Here is a 24352-nt window from a genome sequence, read left to right on the forward strand (position 1 = left end):
AATTAAAAAAAAAATACAATCTAATTAAAATGTTTGATTTTTTATTAAAAATACCGCATTAAAAGGGAGGGGGAGGGAAATTAAATTCTTGTGTGTACTTAGCGTTAACATGTCCAACAACCGTGTCTGGCCGTATCATCTTGCTTAACCTAACCAGAGTAGGACGTTGATACAACACACAAAACATAATATTATATATTTATCAAAATGAACTTGATACCTTTTTATATTAATTTGTGTATAAGGTGTCGAATTATACACGGACAATGTCAATATGTGCTAGTGATTCAGATTTTACTCTTGATGATAATTGTATTTACTTTGGCTCTGATTTTCCCACCTTATTTCGACGTATGACAATTCTTTGTCAATCATAATAGATCGTATCAAGTCCTAAAACCAATTCGGAAATTCTGATAATGTACTTGAATGGAAAATAATATATATTTTTTTAATTTTTGCAAAATTTAAATGTGTATCATGTTATATTTCTGTTTACTAAAAAGTTGCATCGTTTTTCTTGACTTGGCAAAACATATTACATAGATTTAGAAAAGTAGATAACCAAAATGTTATATAAAAAAAAATTGTAAAAAAATGTTTCATATCACTCAATTCAGCAAAACACAACCGCAGTCAAACTACATATACGATGTAATACAATTTCGGTCCGTCAGTCCAGTACATTTATAAATAAAAAAACACAGTACACGAGATAAAAATATATAATTAAATCTTTAGCCGCATTGTCAGTTAACGTACAACTATTTACTTGCATTAAAAAACATTCGAATACACTTCTACATACTCTCTTTAGTTGATATGTTAGAGAATTAAAAACGGATTTTACATTTTACAACACAACAAAAAAAAAATATACCAAAATAATTAAACGGCGCTAAAACGAGCGAGTTGGATACAAATTCAATTACATAACAGCTATTATTGAGATATTATGTAAATAAAACCGACTATAATTATTGTTTTCGTCGGTTGTTCTTGCTCCGGCTACGGTTTATTGAATTAATTGTTTTTTTTTTTCAAAGCGGATCAATACTCAGAGCTCGGTTAGAAACTTTTACCAAGTTGTTTATTCAATTCGGTATACAAAAAAAAAAAAAAACCACTCGTACGCATCCGTCGGATTTTATTTTAACAATATTGGAATAAAAACATGACAAGGTGACGCACACAACATGTTTGAACACATTGCTATAAAGTATACACAACAATTTATTCACATAATGTAGGTACGCATAATATGTGTGCTTGCAACGTATTTTATATTATTATTGCAAGCGTACACACAATATTATATTCCTCCACCGTTTCCCGTCATTGCACAAATTTAACGGACTGGCAGTTTTACTTTTTTTTTTTTCTTTCCTTTCCTTTCCTTCGAACTCTTTCTCTCCATTCTGACGTGAACAACCACCACAGCAGACGACGGGCATTCTCCGTTCTCCGTCTTAGTCACCGGCGGCCACGCGATTATGTGACCACCATCGCCGTTAGGACGGGCAATGGGGAAGCCACCGCCGCCGCCGGACTGGCGGTGAGAAACGCGCGCGCGCGGAACGTCCTATACACAACCTTGGCACTGAGCCGCGGCGTCCAGTCGTTTAACCTTGGCATTGAAAAAACAACGGCGGCGAGAGGACTAACAAAAAAAAAAATCGCGATAGGAGCGGGGTAGGGGCGGTGGCGGCGGCGGCGTAGACACTGAAAACGAGCGCGCAAGGGGTCCGGCGGGAGGGGGGGCGGCGGTCGATCCGTCCGCCGGACCGGCGCGGAGAGGCCTGACACACTATGCTCGGTGTTGCGTCACGACGCCGCCGCCGCCGCAGCGGCGCTGCGTCGAGTGGCCGAGTGGTGCGTGGGTCGTCGCGCGGGGGGACGGGGCAGTGCTTTCGGGGGGACAAGTAGGGGAAGGAGCTAATCGATGCGATGGTGTGGCACCAGCTGACGGTGGCAACCTTGGATGATATTGTTTTTTTTGCCAATCGTAGTCGTGTAATTTGGCATAAAACTATTATAATAACTATCTAGAAAAACCTAACTAACGATAGTAAAAAAAAAAAACACATTTAAATTGGAGAATATTATGTTTCTTGCAAAAGCATATACAATCGACAGGTATTTGGAAAATAAAAAAAACAGTAAACCGAACCGAACCTAAAAAACGATATTAATTTTTGTAACGTGGTAATTATAGTTTTTTGTTCGTTAACAAAATCATCGGATTTGTAGACCAACGCGACACAGTCTGAAGGTTATCATTTTTTTCCCTTAAAATTCATAACTGCCAATTTTGTTGAAAAATATCATTTTTTTGTTTTGTTTTAATATGCAACTGAATTATTTAATTATAACCAGAAAAACGCAACAATATTGTTAATTTTTCGCGTTGGGCGGATTAAAACTTGTGACACTGCAACACTTATAAACTATATACTTGTAGTGTGCTAAAAAATATCCTTATCAACTATACATATATTCAATTACAAGTAATCACTGTGTTAAGAATATTCGATTTGAACTTATATTTATCTTTTTTTTTTTTTAACGTATCTGTGACACTTGCAATACGTCATTATTCGACAGTACCCGTCGAATGATAGTAATAATATATTTTACATTAATAGAATTATTTTATTGACATTTTTACCGTTTTTATGTTTTCCAGGATAAAACGTTGGCTCGGAGCGGCGGAAATACAAAAATCGCACGACGGTTTGGCGTTAAGTCCGTTTGATAAAAAAAAAAAAAAAAAAAACGAAACCTCATACTTAGGCCGACGCTGGCGCCAAAATCCAATTTCGTTTGGCCAAAAAAACAGATTGATTAATTATTTACAGTATAATATTTATATAAGACGTTATAAAATGTGTTCGGTAAAGAGATTTTCCTAAGTATACAATGTATCGTGACACAATGCGTGGATCGCGGCTGCGTTGTGTCATATTGCGTGCGCGTGACTACTAGTCGTGCGCCGCCGAGCAGTCGACGAAATTATTACTGAAGATAAACGACCAAATAATATTATATATTACATTGCAATAATAACAAATAACAATAATTACTGCGACGACGACGACGAGGAGGAGAAGCGGCGCGACGTATCGCGCGCGCGCGCGCTCGCTCGCTCGCCTGTATAAAACATGTACTTGTACTTGTTGTACGTGCACTATGCGTTAAATTATTATTTTACGTGTAAATAACGCACGTTGGACAAATACGTTTGACGCGCTAGCAGACGGGGGAGTCGGATTTGAAGAAGAAAAAAAAACACACACACACACACGAATTAACGGATGTTGTGTATAGAAAGCTTTGCTTTGTGGCAATGTCAACCCAATCGGAGCCTCTCGCGTTTTACACGCGCACGCATTCACGATTCGCCAAATATACGGCGGCTGCGGCTGCTGGCACGGCGTAGGAGTATAATTCGCTTAGGCGCTTCGACTGCCGCCCGCGTCCGCATGTGTGTCGGGACGAGAGCGCGCGCGCGCGCGCACCAGAAAAGTTTGTTTTTCGGTCCGGCGATAAACGCAGAAAAAAGAGAAAGTAGTTATTATAATCCAATAACACTCACCCAAATCCATCGGATAGATCCACGAGTTTATGTCCAGGATCAGTTCCATTTTGAACGATTCGCTCTCGCAATGCAATCGGCTCACTGTAACGAAAAAACAAAATACACACAATATACATTAACGATACACTCGAAAAACACACAGCCTACGCGCGTCATGCGCGACCTACATTGTGATAGTTACAAAATCTATGATTTTTAAGTACGACCTTAATATTTTGGTGTACTCAAATCTAACAATAATTACAATGTCAATAACACACCTATTTAATACATTTTGGACAATCCAACAGTCTTAGGACATAATGCTGTAATTATTACTTAAAATAAGATTATATCATCAGGAGTAGGTACACGAGTTTGGTAAAAGCAATTTTTGTCAGAAATCTTAATTTAAAAATAAAACTCTAGTTAAATTGTTCAATCGGTTCGTTAACGTGGGCCTTCCCTTCGCGAGTAATTAATATATTTTTTTTTTATCAGACCGTGTTCATCGTCTTTCATTGGTACTGGTCGACTATAAATCTTCTGTAGTGTCCGTAGACACTTAAAAAACAATATCGGATCTTGCTGTAATTAATCACGTTTTTATTAAAGTAATATTGAAAACAACAAAATCGTAAAAATCACAAAAATGAAGCTATAGCAGAGACACATCAACGACATACGGTGAAATAACATACAACGGTTTAAGGAGTATTTTTTAGTTTTGCACATATCAAGCTAATATTAATTCATATTATATATTATGGTATGTAAACGGATACCGATGACACAAAAACACACTTGAAACGGAGAAAACATTATTTGTTATGCAACCTAACCAACTCATGAATAAAATATAGTATTTAGACTATTAGACTGGTTAAACTAGAGTTCACAATTTGTCTTACCATTTATGCATATTATTATTTCATATATATATATTTTTTTTCCAATCTACATCTCCCGACATATTATATATAGTAGGGCGTTATTAAGATTGTTTCTGTTTACTTTTTCAAACCCATAAACACTGGATTATGTAAACAACTCACTTGTATTAGAATATGTTGTTATTATCATGCTTTCCAACGCGATAGGTCTAAGATGGGTCAGGGCGAAAAATATAAAAATTCCACGGCAGTGAACTTGTTAAGGAAAATAATAAATATTATATGAAAAACACCAGCGATTTCGACTATAGGTTATCGCGGTACAAAACGGTATAATCTCAATTGATTGGCCTACTACTACTCCACTCTCTCGCCGTACAACACCACAACAGCTGTCTTAGGACATTTTTAGAAAAAACAGTAAAGTCCAGTTTTAAGAAGATCATAAAGCAGGCTAAAAAAAAAAATACACACCTTGAGCAAAACAAAATTTACGGTCACTGACAAGGTGAACGGCAGCCAGTATATTATTGTAATTATTTATTCTGACAATCTAACCGAAACCATCGCCGAGTCATTATATTAAACAGAATAACACAAATAGAACATAGACTGCACTGTATTGTATAGTATAAAATAGTCTATTGCGTTTATCTCTACCCATCTAACATCGTTTTATTACTGAAAACTGCACAAATTAATTTTGACGGTGGCATTTGAAAATAATAACATGTCAAATAAGAAAACATTAAGATTTTATAATAAGAGCGATTTTAAAAAGCTACAATGTATAACAACAAGATTGGGGGGCGAGTAGGCAAGCAAATGCCGATTTACTCTTACTAGAAAAGAATAGGACCCTTATTAGCCCGAATAAAGCGAAAAGGGCAACTCGTAGAATAAAGTCAATCAAAAGCCATTCGATTTTTGGTTTCGGGTCATTTAACGCGAGTCTACACATTCTCTCGGTTGTAAAGAAAGTATAGTGAATACTAAACGGTCAAAGATAAACAAAACCATACATAAGGGGAAAGGAGGACCCTTTGGGAGTATTTTTCAGCTTTAAATGTAGAGCGATTTACTTAATTTTAGGTAAAGTACTAACTAGTCCACAACTCCTCATTTTTTAATTTTAGTTTACGGCCGAAAAAAAAACTGCTAGTGCTGATCTCTGTATATATATAATATATATATATGCATAAAAGTGTAACAAAAAAATGTGATAATCGTGCACACAGGTGTGGCCCATATGTGCAAATGCAAATGAGGATCGCCGAAGCTTTCCAACATGGCGACATTACCAGCAAGGTTTAAAAAAAAAAAAAAAAACTATAAAAATCATCAACATAAATTTTGCCTAATTTCGCACAATATGTGTATAAATACAAATTTTTGAAAATTAATATTATACCCAACATTTGCACAGTTACATAATTAGACTACTAGTTTTGAAAATTATCGAACAAATTTAAACCAATTAATTATTATTACAAAACATGTCATCTTCTTCACCTCATTCCATGCAAATGGCGCCGACCTGCCAACATTTTTCCCCTCTACAAAAATTCAAAAATTCTACTCTTCAACATTATTTCACATATCCGCAATATTATTTATGATATCCGTCTCTCCGAGACTCTCTACCCTCAAACTGTCTTATGTGTTTTATTGGACTCGATAAGGAGTTGATTAGACCAACAGTGATTATTGTTGATAGTAAAGATATTTTATTTTCCTTCTATTTCTTTCAAAAAATCCAAACCATCTCAATCAATCTACCATCTCTCATTTTTCATACTATGAGTTCTATCCATGTAACCGCCTAGTCACTTTCACACCTCATTGATGGTCTTTCTAATTACTTAAAATGCTATACTCTATTAACCACTTGCTCTTCGACCACAGCATGGATGCTTTACCTCTGAGTAAAACCTCAAATAACACTAAGAGAGTTGTCTCGGTCAATTACCAAATCGTGTCAAGCTATATTTGTTAAAAGAGTCAAAAATGTCTGTAATAGCTGACGAATTGACAAGAACAAGATTGTTTAAAATAATAATTGTCGGCGATACTTAAAAGATTTTAAAAAAAATTGCTTATATTACTGCCAATTTTTAAATTCAACCACAACTATGGCGGTGGTAAATGGTTGTTTTTGTTGTATATAATACATATATATGTATAATACCTATACAATAACAGCGTAACTCCTTGTGAGCATTGAAAATACATAATATTTTTATACGGATCGCATTCGGAGATAACTCTCATCTTACCAAGAGACAAATAAAGGGTAAACCGTCCACGTCCTGACATTTCCCATAATGATGATATTATACAAAATCATTTTATTCCAACTGACGTGTTTTCATATGTGTACAACACATGTTTGTGTTTATTATCACAAGTAAAATCGCATGTATATATCAATAATATAATACACTTCCCGTGCGTATAAAAAAACACTATATGGGTTTTGTAGTTTGTACGCAGATGTAGTTACAAACAAATTCGCAATCTTAGTACCAACATAAAAGTTAGAAAAAATGTATTTGTTCCAGTTTTTTTTTTTTTTTTTTTAACGTAGGCGTATAATTAAAAGGCGCCAAGTAGTATTTTTTAAATTATTTTTGCAAACTACAATTTTTTATTGTGTAATATCGTTTAAAATATTATCTCAAAACGGAGTTTTATTCAATCCAGTGTATAAAAGGTATGCTAAAATAATATGGACAATTGTTTACAATCGTCTAATCTTATAGTATATTTAAACAAACAATAATTACACCGTGTGCAGAATGTTTTTTAACGCGTATAACGAAAAAACCTGTTGAAAATCGATCATAAAAAATATATTTTTTTAGTACCATTTATTACCATCTAACGCATTAACCGTACAACAGTATTTTTTTTTTAGCAAATTTAGTCAACTTAATCGCCGTCAGTGTAACTACACGGCGCCAATGTCTTACGGCAATAATATCTTAATAGTAATTAGTAATTATTTTGGTATTAAATGCATAACATGTTAAAATATCAGTGGGTTTAAAGAAACAGATGGCAGCTTAAACAGAAACGCGCACATCAAACTCGACCGCCACCGGCCCCGCTTGTGTTAGTTTATTCTTGTGAACACAAAACATAAAACTAAGATACAAGTCTCGAAGAACGATTTGAACGCAGCAGACAATATTATATATTATTATGCACTAGCTCTTTTCATAGTATTAAACCTAGTACCTACTATACTGCTGCTGCTGCTGCTGCTGCTGTACATAGAAACACAAGCGCGGTGAACCTGTAAGTTCAGTAATGACCGCGAGCGTTTTGCGTGTCTAATAAAAATACACATAAGAGATTACCAGGAATCGCAAGATTACTTCTATTATAATACACACACACACACCACCGCAATCTAATTATTATTATTAAAAATAAAAACCCAATAACAATGCGCAAGTTTTAATACCGTCGATGAGTCGATGAGTAATACAATACACACACACACACACACACACACTCTACTGCTATGTGGAGTGCACACATATTGTTATAGTTAAATATAATATATTTTTTATTTTTCTACCGAAGTCGAAGAAAACATAATACAACAATGCTGCGCTATCTCTATCAAGTACCAAGTAGAGCGAACCTAATAATAATACTCGACACGTTGAGATTTCGATAGAATTACAAATATAATAATAAATGTATTACCTGAATGCATTTCCTCCGATCAATTCCATTATGAGTGCACAGACAGTCGAGTCCGGTGATGTGTGTGTGTGCGTATGTCGTCTTGGTACAATAGTTTGCGTTAAGTTTTTTTGAAAATGTATTTTAAATAATATATTATATTATTATTATTATTATTATTATATACTTTCAACAGTAAGTTACAGCTGAAATTCGGCTATGTACTTGAACAGACTGCCGTTGCCCATTGACACTTGTGGCCTTGCTGAATGAGAATTCGATTCGGAGAGCAGGTACGCGCCTTAGCCGCCGTGCCGTGATGGGCGGTACCCAAATTCATTGACGTCATACGGCCGACGCCGCCCAGCACAAACCCCTCGTGTGTGTAGCCCACACAACGTCTCCCCCGCCGTCATCCCCCTTTGGATGTACACACATTAAATACGCATAAAATCCAAAGGCAGTAATACGTTATCGCGCGTGTGTGTGTGTGCTGTACTCAAGACGACGACTAAGTCGTTATTTTTGGGGCGAATACAAAAAAGCCAGTACAGTGGTGGGGTCGGGGCATAGTGGGGACACGGAGAGGTCACAGATCTGCAGATTTTATTATAACTGAAAGTGATATAATCACTTTTAAAATAAACGCTTCGATGCGATTCTGTGGATAGTATGTTCAAACTAGATATAATGGTTTAGATGATATCGTGGGACCAGCAATAATGTACTTCAAATTTAATATTTAGTCTTGTGCAGCAGGGTGGATACGATAAGGGTTGATCGTCTGTCTATAAAAATGTACCGTCATAGTTACCCGTATATCGTCGTAATTAACAATATAATGAAAATATTTTCATTACCTGTTGACTGTGGATTCACACTCATAGCAACCTAGAAACTGACTACGGCCAAAGTGTAAATTTACCCTTTTTTGGGGGTTTTTCCTTAAAAAAAAAAAAATTTGACCACAGATTTTTGAGAAAATTGTATATGTTATAGTTCCATTTTAGATCTACCTTTGGTCTAATTTTCAGATCTAAATCTCTAAAACTTTGCTTAAAAAAGTGAAATAAAGAAAAAAATTCTATCTCTTCTAAGGGAAAGGGTTTATGATATTGTTTTGGTTTGTTAATCGATAGTACTATTTTTGAAGAACAATTCATATAAATTTGGCACATTTTCGACATTTTTAAAAAAGTTATAGAGCATCGTAATTTAAAGTTGAAAAATTTGTAAATTTTTTAGGCGTTTTTCTCGATTTTGATAGGAAAGGGGTGACTTTTTTTAATTTTTGGCCTGATAAAGTACCTTTCAGGTATGATTTCTGATCTATAGAGTTGCTACACGAAGAAATCGGTTCAGCGGTTTACGAGACATCGTGGGTCCAGACACAAAAATAAAAACACATCATTGTAAAAACAATACCTTCTCAGCTCCGCATCGAAGCCAAAATAATAATCCAAACTAGAGCAACGACGAGCAGTGATATATATTTTTTATTCAACACTTATCACCCTCCCTGTCGGTGGTGTACAAGGCCACCTGTCATATCGCTTTTAAAGAGATTTCCATTTCATGCGGTTTGTGGTGGGTACACAGTTAAGTCACTATAGTTACATAATGTAATTTGCCACAAGGCTTGACAAGTTTATAACCGTCGGCTTGGCCTGTGTATGGGGTAATGATTCGGATTTAAATAGCGAAAAGATTAAAACGCAAAAGTATACAATATTATTATAATATACCTACACACGTTATTGAAATGGGTAATAACTTATAGCACGACAGTCGACAGTATAATATTTGCTATACGACTTCTTAAAAACAAGTGTCAAAACACAAAAAAAAAAAAAATAGGTTACAAATGTGTACAAAATAGTTCAACCACATACGTGTAAATTAAAAATGTATTCTTAAAATTATCGAAAATGTCAAAACTTAACAAGCGTAAGTGCTATAGTGCTGCGGCAGAGGTTTGTATCCTAGTTAAAAATAATTTACAGCGTTGAATAAAAAAATAAGAGCCAACAGTCTACCGAACCACCGTTATATATTCAACATGCGATCGTTTTAAATGTTTAAGGTGCTCGACTTGAAATTATACGCCGGAAGGGCGTTAAACGTGAAGTCACGCTATAGCGAAAGTGTTCTGGAATATCTGTCATAAGTGCCTTTGGTCAGTCGAACCTTTAAATAATTACTAAGAATAGGTGGTAACTTGCGCGAAGCACACGATATAAGACACTGCATTTGTAATGTTATCATTTTTTTTTAAAAGGACACATAACAATTAGCGGGTAAAACCCAAAGAGATAAGGCTTGCATTTATCCGATACGAATAGGTTTCCCTAAATTATAATATAGTCAACATTTTCAGAAATCAATGAACAAAGGTTAACGCAAATAATTTTGAAATTATTGGTGAATATATTAAGTGTGTTCATTTTAAGAATAACTGCGCTGAGAAATATATCTCTTTGTTAGGCATCAACTACGTACTTAGGTGAGTCAAAGGATGGCGCAATATTTCGCAATCATCCCCTTTCACTTGTTTCCACCCTTTGTGCACCGAGCGGGCAATAGCAGGGTCTATGACGTAATCCCATCGAAAACTTCACCTCGTGCTGCGCGTTTTGGAGGGTGGAACGAGTGGTAAGACTAGAATTATCTCAGGCATGAGAAAAAAAATAAACAACCGACACAAAAATAAATCGATATGCCCCAAAACGCTTATGATATTATATACCAACACATAAAAGCATACTACGGCCAATGCATACTTAACGTGACAAATGACCGGCGAAGAAAATATAATCACATACATAAGGAATTATAGTGAAAATCATATCTGTAGGTGTATTTTATTAGTCAAACGCATCGCATTCTTTCGATTTGGTTAATTTTTGAGACGCATTAAATATAAAATCACAAAGACAAAAAACGTCACTCGCACTGTTGTTATCTGTTGTTTCTGCTCCCAGCAAAAGCCCATTACCACGGTCACAGGCGCAGGTGCTAAGCTCTGCATGTTCAGATATTAAAATTTAACTTTTAACTGAGGTTTTTGAGCAAGGAGGTTGTATGACAATTTTTACATTTTTTAAAACTTTTTATTAACTTTTTAATTTGATAACAAAAATAATAATAATTGATAATCAATATTAAAATTTACAGGTATTTTATACAAGAGTTATTGCTACGCCTATCTTGTTCTGCAAACGTGACTGCTATATTTGTGTTAATTAAATTTGTCATACATATTTCTATAGATAATATTGACAAATCTGTAAGTCTGTCCTATCCCGTCGAAACCCTAAGCCAAGTGTTTATTCTTCTCAGAGCAGAAAACCAACGTTCACAAGATTCAGAACTAACGGGAAGCGCGAGAGCCACCTGAAATTGAATAGTATTAGCATTCCGTTATCATTTCTGAAAAAAAGGTTTTGGTTTTTTTTATTTAACAATTTGAGATGCTAATGCCTTCTAAGCCTATTATATGAACTGCCCTAAATTATAGGTATACACGTATATGATACAACTGACTCGAGATGTAAGTAGATACAAATTTTGCAAATAATTATTACTATTGTTGATAAGCGATGAAATCAAAAACACAGACAATGTTATTATGTGCAAAACCGATGACGGTGGTAATAATGTGGTATTTATCATTAGACAATATTATAATATATAATACAGGTACATAATGATAATTGAGTTATCACGTTTCGAGAGAAAAAAAATTGCAACGTGAATGAGAGAAAAACGTTTAGAACATATTTTTGTCAAGGTCGTCGTCGACGTCCGCGTTGTTCGCGCTATTCACAAAGCTTTTAGACTTATGACAATCTATTAATCATGCGCTTTCAAATTTCGAAAAACGAACGCGAGTTATACATTTTTATTATATTACACTGCGATGGGCTAATGTACCTAGATACTATTGTTGAAATATCATATATTTGCAAGGCTGTGCGCGATGGCGAAGGCCACGTCTGGGGCGGCCATTAAGTCAAGCACCGAGGAGATGTAATTAGGATTCGAATTCGTGTTTGGTAGAGAGAAAAAATAATAGTACATAGTACACTTTTACTTGTTGTGAGACAGCAACAATGATCGTAATACAGACCGCTCGCTGCAAGGTCTTTTTTGGTTCTGTGTGTGTGTGTGTGTGTGTGCGTGGTCCTACTTGAAGTAGTCATGGACTTTTACCAAATAGAGACTTCTACGTTTTTTGGCGCGCGATACTTAAAACACAACAATTCGAAGAACGATTAAAAAAAATTACAATAATTACAACAGCGTTATCCGTCGTCAAAGTAAAATAATAAAAATTCATTGTCGTAAATAATATGTTTGTAAATTTGACGGTATTTAAAATTTCCTATTCGAATCGTTAGCGCATTAATTACTTAATATACTATTATTATTATTATAAACAAATTGTAAACCTTTTGTTAAGAACGATCGTTACTAACAGCTGCTGGCGGCACAGCCGCCGTCGTTTATTTTTCTGCATCTCGGAGACTCGGTTACTTATCGCCAAAACGTATACCAGGTTTGGGTTAAAAAAAAAATTGCATAAACGCCGGTAATGAAAGTTAGTAAAACAATTTTTTTTTAAAAATGTCCATACTTAAACTAATAAAAAAAATAATCAGCTGTCGACCAGCACGCACCAACAAATCGAGCACGACTGCGCGTACCAACTTCCAAGGTCCCAAGGTCCGTCCTAGATTGCCAAAAAAAAAAACCCACTACGTGCCCTCTCTCTTGCTCTCACTTTGCATCGTCACATATTATAATATAACTCGTTCGTATCTGTTCTGTTTGTATGATGAACGTACATAGCGAGGATGGATATAAAGTGGGGAATTGATTGTTTGCCAATGCATAACAATATTACACTAGTGGGTACTTGAAGTAAACGAGAGTAAATTTAAATATTTTGTAATAATTTTTACTCTCTGTTGACACCGCGATAAGAAAAAGTATCGTTTGTCTACCTCACCGGCAGCTGAAGAAAAACGAAAAATTACCCTTCGTGGTCCACCACCTGCCCGCTTTTGACTTCAGGCCAATCCGTAGAGCATAATAACATTACTCTGTAGTACACAAAGCGCATATTTTGACCTTTCGACAATTTATAATATTAACACAATGCTTTCACTAATTAATGCGTAAAACCCAACACCGATTTTATCGTTAAATAATAGTTAAATAACAATTTTTTGTAAATTATATTTCCAATGAAATTAGACCATTAGACGAAATTTTAAAATTGGGAAAAATCATAAACACCGTGACACAGTGTCGTATTTCAAAAATACGGTTAGTCATGTTTCAGTATAAATACAATTTAACGACTACCGACAGTACTGTGAATCGACGGCTTTTCAAAAATAAAATATTATTCAATAAATTAAATATACCATTATATAGACATTAAACAGATATGACTTTATGTACATTAACAGGCTTCAAAGGAAGAAACCGCATAAACCTTTTCAGTTTCTTTCCCCTATGTTGGTTTTGAACTAACTATTTTTTATTTAAATTCATCGGTTAAGCGCTGTGCTTAATTTGAGGAGTTGTTGATTACGAAATACGTAAGTGCGCCAAAAAAAAGGGTAAAGCCATTTTAACTAAATTTTAAGAAAAGCAGTTGCAAATTTAAACGTCAGCTTACTTTCAAATAAACGCTTCCATACGAATTAATATATGATAAATTATACATTCAGGTAAGGTATTATATTGAAATAATAATACAATTATTGCATAATTATTTAAATTTTAATTCAGGTAAGGTATTTATATTGAAATAATAAAATTATTGTATAATTATTTGAATTTGAATTAAATTAATTATTCGCAATATAGTAATATGATAAAAATGCAAATAGTGATGTAAAAATATAATTATTTTGAGTTTTTAAATGAAAAATAAAAAGTTCTAAGTCTTTTTATTTGTTTTTTTAAACTACGTTTTGTTCCAAATTGGTTAGCCCAAAAAAAAAAGAAATAAATTCATGTTACCACTTAAAACTAAGTACCTATACAGTTTTGAAAAATATAGAAATATGTTTATACATTTTACATAAAATGATTTTAATATGTAAAATAAAAATAAAATTTAAGTTTAGCTAGAATTTACAAACTCAGTAGAGGTAGGTTACATACTGATGTAATCTACCTCTAATTTTGGGTGGTTAATATTGTAATATGTTATGATTGAACAGCACACTAATTCATAAAAACACTATGTGAGATATTGAGTGGTTCGCGATAAGTTGATCACCGTGTATCTTATCTAGTAATAAGATTGTGAAGTTTCTCAGTATGTACAGCTACTAGACGGCTATTTATTTTAAAAATATGTTTTTTTTTTTTACTGTCGCCTAAATCGCCTATTGGTGTAAAAATAGGGAGTGAATACGATTGCTATTGTTTATCTAGCCTTTGAAAACTATTTTTTTGTAGTTAGCATTTTCTTCTTAAGGGCACGGTCGTCGATTTTTACACATAACCTATTATGCTAACAATACAAAGGTTAAAACGATTATAAATGGACAATTTTGCGATAGTCACTTTAATGATCCTCGATTAGTGGTATTATTGTTTTGGCACTTATACGTCCTTGGTGGTCATAGTGTTGCCGAAAATATTGTGTGTATATATAAATTACGAGGGGGCCACGGGTGCCCCATTGTTGTGTGCGTTACAGATGTGCCAAGGACAAACGTCGGTTGCTAAAAAACCGTGCCCAACAACCTAACCCGGGCCTCATTTCGTCACACCGCTGCCATATGACAGCAACAACGGCGATAGGTCTATAGGAATTCACCTATCTTTTATAAAATGTAAATACATATATATATACTTAGTTAGTATCGTACACGAAGTATAAGTGACATACTTATAATTACATTTCAAAGTTGCATTTTAGTAGCATTAAAAAAAAATATATATATAATTTGCCACACAAAATAAATTTCAATTGGTAGGTACACTATTGGCCAATAAACTTTTCACAAGTAAAATCCATAATGAAACTCTATAAAATATACCCAAGAACAGAGATTTTTAACCGATAATACAATTTATTGACCATCCGAGAATAACGTTTTCAAAATAAGTATTTGATAAATTTAAATTAGCATAATGGCCCACTTCGAGCATATATCAACTAATGAATGTGATAATGACGTTTTGCTATGTTACAGCTGTTATTCATTAATTTCGAAGCTAACGAGGAATATTTTTAGAATTATGTTTTGTTTGTGACGACGGTTTAATAATGATAATATTTTATTTTTTATCATCATAACAAATTACAGTAGCTATGATGAATCTCCTCAAAAGCCAAAGGCTGTACGAGAAGAAAGAAAACTAATTTAAAAATTTAGAATTGAAATTAAATAAATAACTATACACAAGTAATATTTAACCAAGATCATTTTTAAAACAAAAATCACTAAAACAGAATCCTATGAATACAGTTTTTATATATTTTTGAAATTATAATATTTTCCAATATTTAAATTACATCTAGTGCAAAATTTTACAAATATATACTTAGGAATAAATTGCCCAGATACTGTTCTTGCAGGTTTACACTGTAACTTTTAAATCTAGATTTTTTATTCGCACATCTGTTGATCAGCAATCCTATACAGTTGTACTAATTCTTCTACAATTATTCGACGGGTTGTGTATATTTTAATTTTTACACAACTCTGCGAAAAACAATTGATTATTTAATTCATATTTTAGGACGCAAATTGGGAACTGAAATAACAGGTATAAACTAATATCTCAACTCAGCTCAGTATGAATTTAGCTCTGATAGCGTAGTAAAAATTGAAAAAGGGAGGCAAAAAAAATGTAATTTAATAAACATGTCTAATAGTATAATGTTAAGTGAATGTAAAGTTATCTTACATCAATCAATTCTACTTATCTTGGTAAATTTAATTTAGCGTTAAACCTCTCTATAATATTCGTTGGGTATATTTTGTGCAGTACTTCAAAATAAGAATTATACAGAAAGTTACCAAAATATTTTAATAGAATAAAATTTAATAGAAATTATTTTTAAAATACCTACTGTTGGGGAGTGGATTACAAATAAATGTTTTAAATCTATTTCAATGGACGAATACTTATAATTTAAAATAATCGTTATTCTTCACTGTAGAAATTGTACAGTCTACAGACGACTGACTCTAGTCTACAAATGAATAGCGCTACGACGATAAATTATTGGTCTATAGAATAAAATGCATTGTCTATTCTGAGAAACCACACAGACGGTTAAGTCATTCGGTATTCAACACTTCATGGTACATTTTGTATGTATTACCTGCCTTGAGAACCATAGATAATACCTATTACAACCTTAATAATATAATAAGAATGAGTTCAAATTTCGTTTTGGTTAGCCTTCTAAAAGTAGTTATAAATTTATTATAATGTCAATTTTAATTTTAATTTAATCTATGTACCTTAATAAAAGGTTTTATGTAAAAAAAAATTAACATCATCATCATCATCATCATGATGATGATGTAAAAAAAAATTAACATACTTGCTAAAAATCATTTATCTACGAGTTGTACACATACATTTGCGCTTTTTTTTAAATAATCCTTTAATACACATTTGATTCTATCAAGTTATCATTTTAAGGCAATGAATAATTTTGAGAAAGTTAACCACTAATGACTTAGATAAACAAAAAATGAATTTATAAAATGATGGTAAGAATTACTATAGAGTATAACTTAATTATAACTTTTAAAACAAATTAGTATAATTATTATAACAGGTATGATTGTTTGTTACAACAACGAACTTTAAACAAATTATTGCTCCTAAAAATTATTACTTAGTTAGGTCACGTTTTTGGTAGTTTAATGGTACTATTAAATAATACTAAAACCAACCATCACCAATCGAAAATAGAAATGTTTGTACAAAAATGTGATAAGTTGATAAGAGCATAATAAAAACGTGTAAAAGGTAAATAATTATTATTTGGTTATCCAAAAAAATGAGTAGCAAAAAAACATTAATATTTTTTATGAAAAAAATTATTATTAGTTAGGTTAATCAATAAATTTTGATAGACATAATAATTAATATAATTCGAAATTACAATAAATCAAGTAAAACAATTATCTATGTATTGTGTCAGCAATTACAAAACATAATAGCAATGCATGTGTCCTCGAATTTTATTATTTTAACTATTTATCTATACTATACAGCTCATATTTCGGTGAAGGTCGGTCAAACGAAAGATCAGCACCAATAGTATTGCGGGAAATTATTATTTAGCGTACTTCTAAAACTAGTTATAATAAAATGTTTAATCTAAGTAAGACTACACTGGAGTGTTTAGGCAAATGTATATAATTTAGTTATACATATGAAGTCTAAAACTCATAGTTTAACATCAGAGTACTAAAAAATAATGCACATATATTTTTTTTAGTATAAAATATTATGTTTTTAAATTTTAAATTGTACTACAAAATTCACCGCGCTAATTTAAAGCATTCAACTTTATGCATTGATCAATAAAATAATTCTTGAACGGATAAAATGCGTAAAACAATGAAAATCTATTACTCAAGGATCAGGCATCCTTAATACCAATTTTTTCTAGAGACTTTATTTTTTAATTATTATTATTACTATTGCTATTCATTCTCAAAGGCTTACAGTGAAAAATCCTCAAGGTATTGGGCACATTAAATTGATTTATAACATAATAACACTATATACAATGAAATACATGCGAATGTTACGGACACTATGCACTACCTAGTACATAGTAATATTAAATTAAACAAGTCATCTGACTGTCAAAACAATATAGCAAGTCGACAATTTTAAGTTTATTATTTAAAAGAGCCAAACATGTAACAAATCACAGCACTCAGCAGTACACTGTACTTTATTTAAACTAGAACGCTTATTATAATATAATGTTTTTATTTATGTAGACAACTATATAAAGAAAAAAAGTAACCCGTACCAGATTTGTTACTGCAGTATTATAATTTAATATTAACATTAATTAAGTTTTTGTTTTTAAATATGTATATTAAAAAATAGGTATATGATAAACAATAATACTCGAAAAGACCCCAAAAAAATGTCAAAAAAAAAAAAAATTATAAAACGCATATGCTCAACACAGAATGAATTATTAAAACTAAGTAAGTCGAAATTAACGTTTTATTATCCTGATGAAATTAAACTTATTATATTATTTTTATGAATATTTAAAACAAAATGCAATACAATGGAACTTGTGTAAAAAACAAGAGATGGGACTCGTTCTAAGTAAGTATGAAACATTATTCGGTAAATATATTATTTTCGGAGTATTATTACAATTATGCAAGTTAAAACCCATAAGTGCAATGTTAAATATATAAGGATACACCTATTTAGTATTCTTACTAATTGGCAATAGATTCTATCTGCAATCGCTTGCATAAAATGGCCGTCTAGTAAATAAAAATTTTCTATTTTATTTGTTAATGTATAATGTATACACTAAACTGTGTTTAAAAAAAAATTTATAAATTATAACTTTTTAACTATAGCATAATACCATGAAATTGTTTTAACATATTCTTAAATTTATGTAATCAAACTTATTGTTTAATTTTAAAAAATGTTATACATTTGTTCAGCTTATATTATAAATTAATGAGGAAATATCAAACATGGAATTTATTTCTATATTGTATAATAACACAAATCCCAGTATGCCCACGTAAGTGAAGTTAATTTAAAAATTCTTATTATACTATAAATCCAACATCATAATAACAAAATAAATAAACATTTTTATTAGTTTTATCATTACAAAGTAAACAGTGAAAATTACAGGGCCAAAAAGTTTTATCTTAACCTTGGTAAAACTGGGTAGCTAATAGTGCTATTACTGACAAACATATTTTTAAAAACAACTTGTCAAATTAAAAAATATTTTTTGCTGTAAATGTTTTTCGTGAGAATGACAGACAGTGTTTATATTTTACAAATTATAACCACTGCAGCAGTATGATTAATAGCAAACAAATTGAAAATCATAGTTTTTAGAGGTAAATTAATTTTCCTCTGTAAGTATGACATTTCTAGCAATAACAACTACTGAAGAAAATTAGTTTGAAATGTAAGTGCTTTGGGAAATATTATTTTACACCTCTAATTGTTATAATTATAATTTTATTGTTTTTACAAGTGATGCATTTAAAAAATATATACATATTTATTAAAATGCAACTGTAATAGAATGTTCGAATTTAACCAAATTGAATTATACTCATTGTGCATGTAGTCCTTCAGTGTCACCTTATTTTTAATTTATTTTATATGCACTCTTGAGTGCGTGGTAGTTATATTAGATAAGATACTTTTGCTAGTAAATATTATGAGAGGTTCATTAATCACAAATACTTTCAAAAGGTGTCGATCATAATGATAGTAGTTTGATCGGTACATTTTTTATACAACCTAACTACTCAAAGAATACCTCAACAAGCAAGGTAATTTTATACAATTTAATTTGTAGTAATAATACTAAATCCAAAAGATTTTATTTTTTTTTATTTTTAAACATAAACGAGAAGAGTCTAAATTAATTAAGTACCGCTATTGATAATTTTTTTGAAATTTTGTGAACATTTCTCCATAGTGGTGAGGTAAATAAAATGTTAAACTTAATTTAGACTACACTGGAGTGTTTAGCAAATGTATATAATTTAGTTATACATATGAGGTCTAAAACTCATAGTTAAATCTCAGAGCACTACAAAGTACTGCACATGCATTTTTACTATAAAATATTATAAAGTTTTCATTTGTATTTAATTATAAATTATACTACAAAATTCACCGCGCTAATTTAAAGCATTCAACTTTGTGCATTGATCAATAAAATAATTCTTGACGGATAAAAGGCGTAAAACAATGAAAATCTATTACTCGAGGATGCCTGGGTACATATTATATAACTAAATAATCAGGTAAATTGATGTAGTACCTATTTTTTCTAGAGACGTTATTTTAAATTATTATTATTACTATTGCTATTCATTCTCAAAGGCTTATAGTGAAAAATCCTAAAGGTATTGGGTACATTGAAATGGACTTATAACATAACAACACTATACAATGAAATACATGCGAATGTTACGGACACTATGTACTATCTTAGTACATACTAATGTTAAATTAAACAAATCATCTGACTGTCAAAACAATATACGAAGTGTTCAAACGTCGTCTTTTAAACATTATCGACAGGAATCGCCGCTTAAGTGCCGCTTTTTATCATTATTTTTATTGTTGAAATTTTGTGAACATTTCTCGACAGTGGTGAGGTTTGGTCGTTAGATTAGGTTAGACCATAGGAGAGTGTCGGTGGGCGTGGCTCTACAATGGAATTTTATTGAAATGGACCGGCAGCAGGCCAAAGTAGGGGAGGGCAGTCGGCGGTATTCTCTGTTGAGCCGGAGGGGTGACGGTGAAGACCTTGACCGTGTCCAAACCCGGGCTCGCGGGCTCTATCGATTTTCCTACCGTACCACCATGACAGTCCTCCACGCAGACATGCGCCTTTGCTGTTGGTGAAATCAAAACCACTCACGCGACTGCTGCGGACACACCCTTTGACCTTTTGACATTGAGGCATCGTAGTAGAATATTTTTTTTTTATGTTTTCACTACGATTAAAACCACCCAAAAGGGTACCGTCGTCAAAAACACACTAGCCATGTTTGCGATCAAACAACGACAATGAAATAATTAATATCAGACATCTATCCTATCATAATATATTTTTCAACAGAAATGGCGATCTGCGATGGCTAGTTTCATGGCCGATGAAATAATCAATGATTATTTATTTACAAGCATGGTACGAAATTAACGGCACAAGCAAATCAATGTTTTCTACATGCTCCTCATAAATTGTCAATATTTTGCATGGATTATCTTAGCAATAGTATATAGCTGAATAATTTATTACATTTTTAGGAACAACGAGGCAAACGATAAGAAAATACAAATAGACCAAAAACGCAATGTGTTTGTATTGATTTTGGAATTGTTGTGCGTTTTTAGCAGTTATAAATTACTGGATAATTATGAAACGATTTCTACATAAAAAAACATTAACAGAGACATTTTTTTGCTGCTGAACCAAAATACTGGCTGTGCATTCTTAGGTTAAATATGTATTTATTTGTATAGTTATACATTGTATCAATTTAGTAACTGATTAACAAACCAATAAAATATTTCTTTCAAGAGAGTATTGCGATGTGAGTTTTATCTGTTATAACTGTATACATTTTTTTTTACGAAGTGCAAGTCTTTTTTCTTCAAAATTTGTGTAGACGATCTTAGGATTTTTTTTTCTTAATTATTTTATTTGTAAATTACCTTTTTTAAGAAAAATATTACTGTATTCCACCTATTGTCTCGCATTATGTCATCATGCGAGACCAATCATAACTAATTTATTAAGGCGTTTAGAATTGGAACATTTTCGTAGAATCTCAATTTGCTGTAATAGCGTCAATTGACAACGTTTTTACTATTTTGTTTTCCATTATTATTCGACAGTTGTACATCATCATCATATTTAATCTATTTCAATTAACGTCATAGATTTTCAACATTTCGGTGACGCTTAAAATATTTTTTTTTATATAATATACAAAATCAATGAGGGGAACAGTTGATCACATGACTTCCCCTTCTAAGCCGTCGTTAAAATATAGTTTTCTATACTATAAGATATAGTTTACTTGTCATGTTGTGACGTTTTTTTAATAGAATTTTTTAATTTTAATGCAAATAAAAGTTTTTAAAGATTCTTACAAAAAACACAATGGACGTGTTGCGCTGTCTTAACTATTACCTACCAAAGTTACAGGTATTGGTACTGGTTTTATTATTTGCACAGATAAGCCAGTCATAGGCCTATTTTATGTGGGATTCCTATTTTTAGTTATAGCTTAGATGAGCAATGGTTGTTATTTGGGCATAATATTTTTATCAATCTTCAAATGTAAATGAAAACATAAGTCGTCACTCCCAATAAAAAAAAAAGTCGTTTCTCGATTTTGTCCAAAATTTTGAGAAAGGTGTTACTACCTCTTTTGAGTGGGGTGTCGACAGTTATATAGTGAAAAGCAGTATAAAATATTAACATACAATTTTTACACTATAGGGTGAATGCAATGGACAAACTTACATACATTTGAAAAAGGTCATCTGAATTTGCTAAAATAAAAGAGTGGTTGTAATATTTATTTTGTTTTGTTTTTTGAAACAAAAAAACACCTCTCTCGATTTGTTTAATGTTATCACCTTAAAAAAAAATTCATAAAGGCCAAAAACTCAAAACTTTTTAACTCAATTGAACAAAAATAATGCATTTTTGAAATCATTTTAATATACCTACTAGTCTAACAACAAAAAAAAAAAATATGTTAATCAGGTCTAAGTACTCTATACAATTCCCACACTATCCCTAAATTTTATTTCAGGAAGGTAACACTTTTCATGTTAAATTTCAGTAATGTTATAAATGGTAATTTATGTCAATAATCTAAAAAAAAAAAATTCCGGCTGAAGAAATTGCGGGTGAACTTTGCAGAGAACTTTAGTTTGATTAACAATATTATATTACGTTAGAACTACTGAACTTTATTCTTGTCGTGTGGCGTGGGTAAGATAGCATCAAGGTTCAATACTAGAGTACAGATTTTCTAACAAATCCTTCTTCATGGCACTAACCTGATCCGTACATAAGTACATATTTAAGAAAATTCATATTTAAATATATTAGTATTTAGATTAAAAACTATTCTAATACTACAATGCATGGGTAAATAAAAGATTATTCTAAAATACAAATGTTTTAAGACATTGAGAATAATTAATGGCAATTGAATTAGTTATTATACTATTTTTTTAATTGTATATTAAAATAAAAAATATTATATTAATACCTAATTCAATTGGCAATATACAAGAACTCATTTGAGTATGAAATTACTCATTAGTAATACAAAGTACCTAGTAAGTAAATTTTAATTCTTAAGAGTTTTCTTCAGAATTTTTCTGAAAATTATTAAGTGCCAAGTTGAAAAAACTACTTTTATCAGATAATTAATTATACATAATGTACAACATAATATGATTCAATTAATTAATACTTTTAAGTTTATCCATTTGATTTGCTAGGTAATATGTATATAATATTTAATAGATACGCTATTTATATAATGTAAAGTAAAAAAATAATACGTATATTTCATTTACCGGGTAAATACTAATCTGTTAAATTTCAAATAATATAGATTTTATAACTATATAATATATAAGCAAGTATCAATTGTTTGTTGGTATTATATTCTATTTAGTGTACAACTAACTATAATAATGCACAAAGTAAACAAATAGAAACATGTATGTATCGTATATTTCATTAATAGTCTTGGTGAAGGGACAAATCAGATTGCACTTTAGACAGTTTAACGAAAAGACGAACCATATTAATTATGTCTAAAATTCATTAAAAACCAATTGAATACACTTGAATCGCAATGCAACAATATGGGAACAACTGAATATTGGTCATTTGAGAAACCCCACAAGTCTCAATTTTAGCCAAAATCGTTTTTTGTTGTTGTTTTCATACTACAAGTGCAGACACAAATTCTATGGAAAAACACCTCTTTTGTCGCAGAGTTTTCTTTCAATCTAGGGGGATGTATTCAAATAGGGGGATTTGTATATTTTGAGTTGTTCACAAAAAAAACTATTGGTAAGAAGAAATGTTTTCCTTGTCCTGTAAGATTTAGATTCAGCGACTTAAAGCGTTTCTCAAATGATCCATTCGACTATTATTTAGACAATTATTGTGAATCAAAGATATTAAAACTTTACCTCGATCGAATTGTCTGCCATTGGGATCCATGTCTTTGACATTGAAAATGTCTTCAAATACCATTCCTTGAGCCATTTTTTAATTCTCGACTGAAAACGATTACAAAAAAATCAACAAATAAAATTCAAAAACCGCCAAGAACTCAACACATGCAAGTTTTCGTGGTATTATCATTGTTGATTGTTGAATACACGATAAGAT

The 24352-nt window shown here is 31.8% G+C and overlaps 1 protein-coding gene across 3 annotated transcripts in view; it reads right to left on the reverse strand.

Moving 5' to 3' along the window:
• The window catches only part of LOC126838176 (DNA-directed RNA polymerases I, II, and III subunit RPABC3), a 37721-nt gene extending 13391 nt beyond the window's left edge, over positions 1-24330 (reverse strand). Inside the window, exons 1-2 of one of the 3 annotated variants that reach the window (XM_050572353.1) lie at positions 24151-24330; positions 3596-3679 (exon numbers count right to left, since the gene is read on the reverse strand). In XM_050572353.1, the coding sequence (XP_050428310.1) occupies positions 3596-3679; positions 24151-24226 (160 nt within the window). In that variant the 5' untranslated portion in view covers positions 24227-24330. The other 2 variants (XM_050572372.1, XM_050572363.1) reach the window with 2 other exon arrangements.
• Positions 24331-24352: the final 22 nt, after the last annotated feature.

Source organism: Adelges cooleyi, unplaced genomic scaffold (genome assembly GCF_023614345.1).
Source record: "Adelges cooleyi isolate 19-005CV unplaced genomic scaffold, UGA_ACOO_1.1 ACOO_flye_CR_arks_rails_tigmint_CR_PRNA_108, whole genome shotgun sequence".
In the NCBI taxonomy this organism is placed as follows: Eukaryota; Metazoa; Arthropoda; class Insecta; order Hemiptera; family Adelgidae; genus Adelges; species Adelges cooleyi.